Source organism: Grammomys surdaster, unplaced genomic scaffold (assembly GCF_004785775.1).
Source record: "Grammomys surdaster isolate TR1022 unplaced genomic scaffold, NIH_TR_1.0 187, whole genome shotgun sequence".
Classification (NCBI taxonomy): domain Eukaryota; kingdom Metazoa; phylum Chordata; class Mammalia; order Rodentia; family Muridae; genus Grammomys; species Grammomys surdaster.
Window position 1 is genome coordinate 10,491,819 of NW_021604632.1, and position 11,043 is coordinate 10,502,861.

General features: G+C 44.6%; 1 protein-coding gene across 1 annotated transcript in view; it reads right to left on the reverse strand.

Annotated features, from left to right (window-relative positions):
* Nucleotides 1-10,186, reverse strand: part of Ces4a (carboxylesterase 4A) — a 17,615-nt gene extending 7,429 nt beyond the window's left edge. Inside the window, exons 1-2 of the mRNA XM_028768746.1 lie at nt 10,108-10,186; nt 4,150-4,351 (exon numbers count right to left, since the gene is read on the reverse strand). Coding sequence (XP_028624579.1) covers nt 4,150-4,351; nt 10,108-10,186 — 281 coding nt within the window. The remainder of the gene's footprint in view (nt 1-4,149; nt 4,352-10,107) is intronic.
* Between the last annotated feature and the right edge of the window lie 857 nt (nt 10,187-11,043).

Below are 11,043 nucleotides of genomic sequence, written 5' to 3' on the forward strand. Positions count from 1 at the left end.
TCTCTCTCTCTCTCTCTCTCTCTCTCTCTCTCTCTCTCTCTCTCTCTCTCTCTCTCTCTCTCTTTCTACCAGTGGTCAGGTCTAGGACCGTGAGGCAGGCAGAGCTCCCCAGGGTCTATCCTTCCTTCTACCATGGGTCTTGCCGTTACCCGCTTAGCCCGGGCGGTCTTTGTTGGAGACTGCCGGATGAACTCAAGGCCCAAATTTGGGAGCCCTGGGCACCTCTCTGTCTTCATGTCCCACCCACCCAGACTGTTATCTCCCTAGCAGGCCAAAGAGCTCTAGAACATATTTCCCTGCTCCAAACATAGGGCCGCTGCCCTGCCAAGACTATCAAATCTATGGTCTGGACACACACAGCCTCAAGCTCTTCTCAGTCCTTCAATATGTTGTCAGTATTCTGGAGGACACTGATAAAAGCAATTAAAAACAAAGCAGAACACAACTCAGAGGAGACCACGGCACCACCCTTCTTAAAACCCCCCTGTGGGGCACATTGGCCAACACCCATAATCAAGGGTATTCTGGGCTGTGTAGTAGGTTCCAGGACAGCCTGAGCTACATCAAAGACCTGCCTCCCCCAGACCCATTTTCCTAGCTCCCCACTGCCCTCTGAGGAAAAAAATCCAGACATCCTCAGTTTGACATAGCTCTGCCTTTCCACCCGGTCTCACCAGACACCTTTGTTCCTGATAGGCATGGCTGCTTGCCTGTGATTTCCAAACCTTTGTGCCTCCGTGCCTTCTGCCAAATGCTTTCTTCCTGGCCCAGCACACCCCCATGTCTGTTTGGGCCAGTTCAAATGGTACCCCTCTTATGGGCATGCCCTCTGTGTCCTACAAACCTTTCTCCACTCTTGACTGCAGTGCTGGTTGAAATTATTTCAATTGTTTTTCTCCTGAATGACTCATTCACCCCTGGAAAGCAGGATAGCCGTGTGTTCTAGCACCCGGTAAGGGTGATATGTGGACTTTTTGGTATTTGAAGAGTGTGGGCTGTACAATCACCTCTCCACTCCCCATTGCTGGCCTAGCCCCTGGAATGGTGATTCTTACAAGTCTAGGGCTGGCCTTACTTGATTGAGTGCAGGAATACCTGTCTGCCTGTTATCCTTGTTAGTTCTTTTGTCCAGCCTACTCTCCATCTTTCTTGTGTCCTTCCCACAACACTTCAACCTGCCTCATCCCAACCTATGGTTTCCCACCCACCTTGGCTAGCAACACTCCTAGGTTGTGTGTGCAGATGCATGTGTATATGTTAGCACGTGTGTCATTCCTTATGGAGGCCATCCATCCATCCATCCATCCATCCATCTTTTTTTTTTTTTAAGACAGGGTCTCTCAATTACTTGGATGTTGCTGAGTAGGTGAGGCTGGCTGGCTGGTGAGCCCTAGGAACCCTCTCGCTTCTGCCTTTCCAGTACTGGCACTCCAAATTCTTGCCATGGCTCTTGGCTTTTTATGTGGGTTCTGGGGCTTGAACTCAGGACCTCATGCTTGTAACACAAGTGCTTCACTTAGTAAGCTCACCTTCCCAGCCCCCCACCACCCCGGGATAAACCTCAATCAACTGTCCTCCTTCTACCTCACTTGGCCTTGTCAAAGGTCATCAGCAAGCAGCCTATCTATCTATCTATCTATCTATCTATCTATCTTCCTTCTTCCATTTCTAGACAGGGTCTTCTGTAACCCAAGAAGGCCTTGAACTTACTGTGTAGCTTAGGTTGATCTTGAACACTTAACCTTCTTGCCTCCACCTCCCAAGTGCTAGTTAACAGGCATGTGCCACTATGCTTGGATCTATAGGTCTGTCTTTGATCTTTGCTTGGTTTCCTTCTTTGAAAATTTGTGGTGCTAGGATCAAATGCAGGTCCTTGGGCATGCTAGGAAGGACCCTACTTCTAGCCAATACTTCTGTTTCCTTGTTTGACTTCTTTTTTTCTTTTTTCTTTTTTGGTTTTTCAAGACAGGATTTCTCTGTGTAGCCCTGGCTGTCCTGGAACTCACTCTGTAGACCAGGCTAGCCTCGAACTCAGAAATCCACCTGCCTCTGCCTCCCAAGTGCTGGGATTAAAGGCGTGCACCACCACCACCCGTCCTCTTGTTTGGCTTCTTTCTCTCCTTTTTCTAATTTCTTTTTTCACTCCCTTCCCTTCTCCCACTCCCAAAGGTTTTTATTTATTTATTATATGTGAGTACACTGTAGCTGTCTTCAAACACCCCATAAGAGGGCATCAGATCTCATTATGGATGGTTGTGAGCCATCACGTGGTTGCTGGGATTTGAACTCAGGACCTCTGGAAGAGCAGTCAGTGCTCTTAACCGCTGAGCCATCTCTCCAGCCCTCCTTTTTCTAATTTCGAGATTACATTTATTTATTTGGTTGTGCCATGGCACATGTTTGGAGGTCAGAGGACACTTTGGGGGTCAGTTCTCTCTTTTACCCTGTAGGTTCTAGGAATGAAACTCAGTTCGTCAAGCTTGGTGGCAAGAACCTTCACACGCTGAGCTATCTTGTTGACCCTCTTTTTTTTGTATGCATGCTGATATATACGTGTGTGTGTGTGTGTGTGTGTGCGCACGTGGATGCCAGAGGTCAACCTTTGATGTCATCTTCAGAAGGACAATCTATCTCCTTTGAAACAGAGCGTCTCATTACCTTCATCAATTAGGCTAGACTGGCTGGTCAGTGAACCTCCCGGATGCTCTTGTCTCCATTTTCCCAGTACCAGGATTCTCAGTGTATACCACCATGTACTTTTGTGGTTGCTGGGGATCAAACTCAATATGTCTAATTCTCTTGAGCAAAATGTAGTCATTATATTAAATTATTTTTCCCTCATGAGGCTCACACCCAATTCTCCAAAAAACACTATCAAAGAGTTCAATCGCTTCCTCCCAGCTTCCCTGTAGAAGCCACCATTTCTGCATAGCCTCTTTCCCCCAATTGTTGCCCTATAGAATGGTCTAAGTAACCCACAGATTCTTACACTCGACTCTCTAAGATCCAAACGTCTCTTGTTCTGACAACTTATAGCGAGTTTCAATGACTTACATCCAAATATGTATACAAGGAGCACCTTCACTTCCAAACCCTGATCTTAAAGTTCCCAACGATGGTTACCCCATGTTCTGATGACAGGGATTCCAAATAGTAGCTAGAGAATGATCAGAATGTCTGGGGCTTGAGTATATGTGTATAGTATGTATTATATGCATAATGTATTTAATTTATAATATGAATAATATATAGTATATAATATATAATACATAACATATAATATATAACATACAACATCTAACACATAACATGTAATATATAACACATACTATATATTCAAGCCCCAGCATATATTGCTTGAAATTGAGCCTGTACCTCACCTGTGGTTGGCATACAGCAAAACCTCCCTTGGTCTCTAGTTGATCATGTCCTAACAGTAGAACTCTTTCTAAAAATAGGCATTGAAGTGGGAGTAATAGGACTTTTTTCTTGTTAATATCACCTGACACTCAGATTCTAAATCCCGTCCTTTAACCCACTGACGCTGGACATTGTTAATGATTGCTACACAATGTCCTGGACAGCTAATCATTCAGTAGTCTGAATAAACAGTATATATATTTGTTCTGGCTGAACTGCCAAGCTTAGGGCTCCAAAGGGCAATCCTTTTTAAATCTTGCTATGTGAAGGCTGCAGGCGGCAGCAAGTCACTGGAATATCAAAGCTGAAATAGCCCTTGTAGTTCTCATCTTGGAGCGCCCTCTGCAGGGAATGGCTGGTAGTACCGTGTGGGTTTGTTATGAAGCTGGAGCCCATCCGCCATCCACAGGTCTGGTGTGTGGATGAGAACTGCTGGTGGGGTACATTTGGGAAATCCAGCTTCCCAGAAGGTCCTGTGGCAAGCCAGTCACCACATCCCCCGTGTCTAGATTTCTCTCACACGCGAACCCGAACACTACGATCAGTTCCTTAAATGCCATTTGATCTTAAATGCCAATCTCCTCACTACTGAGGTTTGGAAACTGAGGCTAAGAATAGGTTACAAGTTTGCTATAGTCACAGGGTGTTTCTAGTGAGATACTCTAGGCACTGGTCCGCTCTACCTCTCAGGTCTGCTCATCGACCAGCCCACAATCCTCTGGCACTTACGAAGGTGGGTAGGTGGTGGCATCTCTAATGCCGTCCCAGGGTAGCGGGGGCTCTGGAGGAGCAAACCTGCGGGTGCCCACAGGGGGTTTAGAGAAGGGCACTCCCAGGAAGACTCGGATGGGTATGTCTCCCACATGCACTTGCTTTCCTTGTAGGATTCCGTGTTTGGTGATCAGGAGAGGTTCCTTGGTGTGCAAAGCACCTGAGAAGAGAAGACGGACTGTCACTTTGTCTCATGATTCTCAGCCATGGATTGGATTCTGGTACATCTGCTATGGAATCCATTCTCCCCTCCTCCTCTCTTTCTTCTCTTCCCCCACCTCTCTCCAGAGTTTCACTATATAACTCAGGCTGGCTTTGAACTCATCATCCTCCTAACCCAGTCTTCCAAATGCTGGAATTACAAAAATGTGCCACCAGACCGGGGTTGCTGCTGCTGCTTGCTTTATATTGGTACATATACACGTATACATATACATACAATACACATACACCCACCTCCACACACACATACTTATACAATACACATAACATACACATACATATGCATCATATACATATACAAACATGCATACATATACATATAATTATTGTTGTATATACATACATATACAATAGTTATTATTTAAATACTTAAGAATCCTATGTTTATGAGTATTTTGCATGGATGTACATCACTGTACCACATGCACAATAGGGTGTTGGATTCTCTAGAACTGGAGTTTCAGACAATTGTGAGCTGCTATGTTGGTGCTGGGATTTGAATCTGGTTCCCTTGGAAGAGCAGCCAGTGCTCTTAAGTGCTGGGCCATCTCTCCAGCCCTCAGTCAACTACTTTTTAATATGTGTGTGTTCATGTGTGTAAGTGCATGTATGTCTGTGTGTAGGTGCACATGTGTGCTTGTGCATATAGAGACTTGAGGTTGACACCAGCTGTCTACCCTGAGACAGCATCTATCGTTCAGCCCAGAGCCCGCCATTTGTTTAGTCTGGTAAGACATCTTGATCCAGAGATTCCCCTTTTCTGCCTTGCATGGGTTGGGGTTGCAGGCAGGCAGGCAGGTTGGCAGGTAAAACCACTCAGCTTTTTTTAACAGTGTTTCTGGAGGTCTGAATTCTGGTCTTTATGTTGCACGTGTTTTACTCACAAAGCCATCTCCCCAGCCTAGCTGCTGCTTCTTAAAGCAACAATAATAACACCCTGGAAGTTTAGAAATAACAGTTGTGTACCTGTTTTATTTTCTTTTGTGCTTCTATCAGGACTTTCTTCACTATTTAAGATTTCAAAGCCATGTTGGTAGGTACAAGAAAGCTCATGTCTATCTGTTATATGGCATGGTTGCTCTCTTTGTGTCATTAAATATCAACAAAAGGGGCACTTATCAGGGCTGGAGTGGTAGCTCAGTGGTTAAGAAGAACACTGGTTGCTCTTCCAGAGGTCCTGAGTTCAATTCCCAGCAAAATGGTGGTTCTCTACCATTTGTAATGGGATCTGATGCCCTCTTCTGGTGTGTACTCCTATAAATGAAATAAATATTTGCACAGATATCTTTTAAAAGGGGAGGGCATTTATCTATCTATGTATTTGAGGTTTTTTTTTGAGACAAGTTCTCTCAATTATGTAGCTTTGGCTATCCTTGAACTCTCTTATGTAGACCAGGCTGGCCTCAAATTCACAGAGATCCACTTGCTTCTGCCTCCTGAGTGCTGGGATTAAAGGCGTGCACAACAATGCCGGGCTGAAAGGGATATTTATTTTGACTTCTGTTTTGATATGAACACGACTACATCTTTTTCCTGGCTGCTAATTAGTTTTCTGGTCAGTCTCTTTTTCATATGCCCCTCGTGTGGTGTTTACGTGTATCTTTATGTTCATGTAAATGTGCCTGGGCTGTTTATACAGATGCATATGGAGGGTAGTGGTTGATTTCTGGTGTCTTCATCAACTGTTCTTTATTTTTTTTGAAACAGGGTCACACATTGAACCTAGAGTCTGCTGAGTGTCTAGCTACACTGGGTGGCCAGCACCTGTTTCTGTCTTCTTCTTCAGCACTGATGTTACAGTCACAGACCACTGTGCTTGGATTTTGATATGAGTTCTGGATATCTAAACTCAGGTCCTTGCACTTCTTCACAAAGCACTTAACTGGCTGAGTCGCCTCCTCAGCCCCTGCCTGGTTCATTTCTGGGATGGAATTGTCTATACACATTTTTACTTATATACACATTTGCATCAATGCACCTTTGCAAATTTATACATACACAGGTATACATGGGAAACACACAAATGTATGTTCACAGGGGACATACATATGCCTACAAGTGCAACTGTAAGTGGTTTATAGTGTATTCATCCACAGTGTGTATGCATTTATTTTACACACACACACACACACACTCACACACACTGCAAACATACACACACACACACACACTGCAAGCATGCACACACACACACACCACACACACACACACACACACACACACTGCAAGCATGCACACACACACACACACACACCACACACACACACACACACATTCACACACACTGCAAGCATGCTCAAACCATAGACAGCTTTTGGAATAGATACAAGATAGACTAATTGAATCCAGCCTTCATCTGTAAGTACTCTTCCTCTAGGCTCTTATCCTGCCCACTTGTACTGTCAAGTGTTGGTGAGGCCTCACATTCATTGTCCCTTTCTAAGTGCCCTTGTCTGCTTCTCTCTCTCCTCCCTTATCAAAACAGAGTTGCTCTTTGTTCCTGTTCCTTGGAACTCATTCAGTAAAGTGACAGAAAGCAAATACAACCCAAGTTATTACTTTTCCTAGCCATGGAGCAGAATCATTTAGGAAATGATTGCAAAATATAGATCCCTAAGCCAGGCAAGGCAGCACACACCTGAAATCATAGCTCCTGGGAGGTCGAGGGAGGAAGATCATGAGTTCAAAATCATCCTTGGCTACATGAGTTCAAGGCCATTTGGACTTCCTGAGTTCATGTCTTAAAAACATCCAATCTAAACCAAATTCCTAGGCCTCTGTCTCACAAGTGTGGGGATTAAAGGAATGTATCACCATGTCTGGACTTTTGATTTTATTTTTGATTCTGAGACAAAGTCTTGCTATTTATTGGAGCCCAAACTGACCTCCAGCTCATAATCCTTGCTGGGCTTGCTGGCCAGCTAGCTTTGCCAGAAAGATGGCAAGCTCTAGGTTCCGTGAGAGACCTTTTCTTAAAGGAAGAAGGCAGAAAATGATAGGACAGGACATCCAACATTGTCCTCTGGCCTCTGCTTGCATGGGCATATCTGTATACGTGTGTCCATATATACCACACACACATGCATGCACACATGGAACAATCCTTGTGATCCTCCTGCCTCAGTCTCAGAAGTGTGGGGTTTATAAATGCGTACCATCTCCTGTGCCTCCAATTCTTCTACAGACATATGGAAATTAGCTCAAAGGCTCACATCACATACAGAATGTCTGGTGACTGGTGTAAACCATGTAGTTTGTTAACTCCTCGGGCTCTGAGGAGCCAGTCACAACCATGTGAAAGAGTTCTAAACCACTGCTGAAAAGTGGCAATGGTGAGTCCAATGTCAGCTCTGTTACCCTGAGGGAGCACAGAAGCGCTTATGAAAGCAATGTTCTAAGCCAGTTGTGGTGGCACTTGGGATGCAGAGGCAGGAGGATCACTAGTTCAGGGTCTGGAGTTCAAGCCTGGAGAGATGGTTCAGTGGATAGAAATATTTTCTGTGGGAGAGTGAGGACCTGGGCTTTATTCCTTAAAGCCCACGTAGAAGGTGAATGCGTGGTTTAAGTGTCTGATCACTCTGCTCTTACAGGGAGACGGGTAGTGGAAACAAGAGAATTGTTGCAATCTCTTGGGCTAGCTAGATTGGCATACCCAGCTGGGGATTGGAAACAACAAAAAAGAGAAAGAGACCCTGTGTCACACAAGGGGCAAGGTGAGAACTCAAGACTGTTTTCTGAGCCTGTATTTCCATACACGAATATGCTTTCCCCTTTCATCCCCTCTCTCTCTTACTTATGCACTCTTGTCTGTCTGTCTGTCTGTCTGTCTGTCTGTCTCTCTCTCTCACACACACACATGATTAAAATTTTTAATTAAAAATTCTTTTAAATCACCAATATTCCACCTTACTAATATCCATAAAGTACTATCAAGACCTAGAATTACAGATGACACCTGAAAAGTTAATGAACGACAGCACTCAGTTCTGGAGATGACATAGTGAAAAGGGCATTCACTTACAGTGTTGGTGGAGGGCAAATCAACACAATACCTTGGAAAAACAACTTGGCAAAATATATTAGGAGTCATAAAATATTTACGTGCCTTGATCTAGTGACCTCACTTTAAAACTGAATGCGATTCTTTAGAAAAGTCAGTATTCTCTGAACTGTGGAGACATAGCGGGTTAGCCATAGTTTACGGAGGTATAAGCTATACACATAGCAAGCTGCTCATATATCACCTGTGCAATTCTGTGTGATGCTAGCTAGTTACACACACCCCATTCTGATCAGGATCTAGAGCATCCCCAGCAACTAATGTCCTACTTGATTAAAGCAAAAACTGATCTGAACTCCAGTGGATGCTGGAGTTTATATCTGTGAACTAAGCAAAGTCAATAAAAACTTAAGCTATAAACTACATTCCATAACTTAAGAACTTAAGTGGAAAAAATAAGCAGAATATAAAACTGTAGGGCAGGGAGCTCGAGGGATGGCTCAGTGGTTAAGAGCACTGTTCCTCCAGAGGACCTGGTTTCCATTCCAAGCACCCACATGGCAGCTCACAACTGTCTGGAACCCCAGTTCCAGAGGATCTGATACCATTACACAGATACACATGCAGACAAAACACCAACATACATAAAAAGAAAATAAAAAAACCAAACTAACGACAATAGCGACAATAACAAAACTGTGGGGCCAGCAGGATGGTTCAGAGGACAAGGGTGCGTGGTACTAAGCCTGATGATTTGAGTTTGATCTCTGGGATCCAGAGGGCAAGATGGACTCTTGCGATTTGTCCTCTGACGGCCACAAGTGTGCTGTGGCATGCACAAGTAAGAATACACACACATATACACACACAAGTGCATACGCACTCTTGTACATACACACACACTCAAGAAGTATAATTTTTAAACATCTTAGAAATAAAACTGTGTACATGCTAGTATCACAGTTTTGTGTAAATATACAAGAAGGTAGTACCACAGAATGCTAAAAGCAGTTTATCAAAGCTTCTGTAAAAACAAAACAAACAAAACAAAACAAAAGAGAAAACTCATGTAATTTTTTTAGGCAAAATAAATCTACAATAGATATCAGAACAGCAATCACTTTGGAGGTGTTAACTTGGGAATGGCACATAGGATACTGGCAATATTCTAGATTTTGGTCACACCATCATCATTCATATGTATGTATGTATGTATGTATGTATGTATTTAGATATGAGCATCTTGCTGTATGTATAGCTAATACTTCAACAAACAGTTTTTAATGTGTTATGCTGTTTTCACAGTTCAGAGGATAACATTCATTTTGGAAAGAAGGACACTGGGGAGAAGGGCACAGACAGTAAAGAGGCTATTGTAGGGCACAGAGAGGCAGAAGTGGCACTCCCACTTAGGAGAAAGAAGGCAGGAAGGAGTGGGGAAAGGCCAGAAGGAGGGACAGGGACATGTCATGTTCTTAGGTCCCTCACTGATCCCAGAAGGTAGGAGACACAGTCTTCACTTTGCAGAGCAGTCCTGGGGCTCAGAGAGGACAAATGACTTGCTCTGACTTCTAGCTGGTGGCACACAAGTGCTCTGAACCATTGCCTTCCATCTGCCTAGACTTTGTTTAAGCCCTGCTGTCCAGAAGCTGCTGAGCTGGGACTGGCACCCTCAGCAGAGGTTAAGATCTTACCTAAGGCTGTCTGGACTACCAGGCACAGGGTGAGGCTCAAACCCAGAGTCCACTTCATACTCCAGCCAGGTTCTGCCATGGGCTGTGATGATGCTCACACTTCTGGGGTCAGAAGGGAGCTCTGAGAGCAGTGTGTAAGCGCCAGAAAGTTCTGCCTTTATCTTCTTGATTCCCATCATCAGAGGCTGGGGCTGGAGGAGTTATGACCAGCTTCTTGCCAGCTGTGGAGTCTTGTCCCTCCTCCTTGGGGTGACAGGTCACACTATATGGTTCTGGCTCTTCAACCAAACTGGCTTGCCTACAATCCCTGCCCAGTTTGCTCACTTGGCAATGGCTTAAAAGTTTGGCTATTACGAGTCAAGCTTCACCCATTGAGTAGAAGCCAAGACTGGAGCCCTCAGATCTGCTCCCTGTGGGTTTAAGAGCCCTGGGCCTCCCTGATTGCCTTTGCTCTGTGCAGACTCTTGTGTGTGTTTCTCTGCCTGGGTTTCTCAGACAGCATCATCATAGAGGGTCAGACTGTGTCAGGAGCAGGAAGTCAGTGTGATGAGTATTCCCAGTCTCACATTTCAGCTAGAGTCTGACCTAAAGGCAATGGTTCAGAGCACCATAGACCTAAAGGCAACCATGAGAAGGTTCACTCACCGAGACCAGGGTAGTGAGTAAGGGAAGGTTCCCTGAGAATAATGGTTAACCTTTGTGGAATAGGCCAGAAAAGGAAGTTTGAGCCTGATGTTTATAGTAGTAAGTGTGGGACTGGATGGCAAGAGATGGGTCCATTTTTATTAACAGATCAAGCGGGAGTCCTGGAGTCTTGGCATACCTTTGGGAAATGAGTATCTAGGGGTTTCTGTGCTGGGAAGGCAGAAGGTAAGGGGCATGTCTTTCTTACTGACCTATAGTCTCCAGCTCTGTGGGTCTGGCAAGTCATTGACA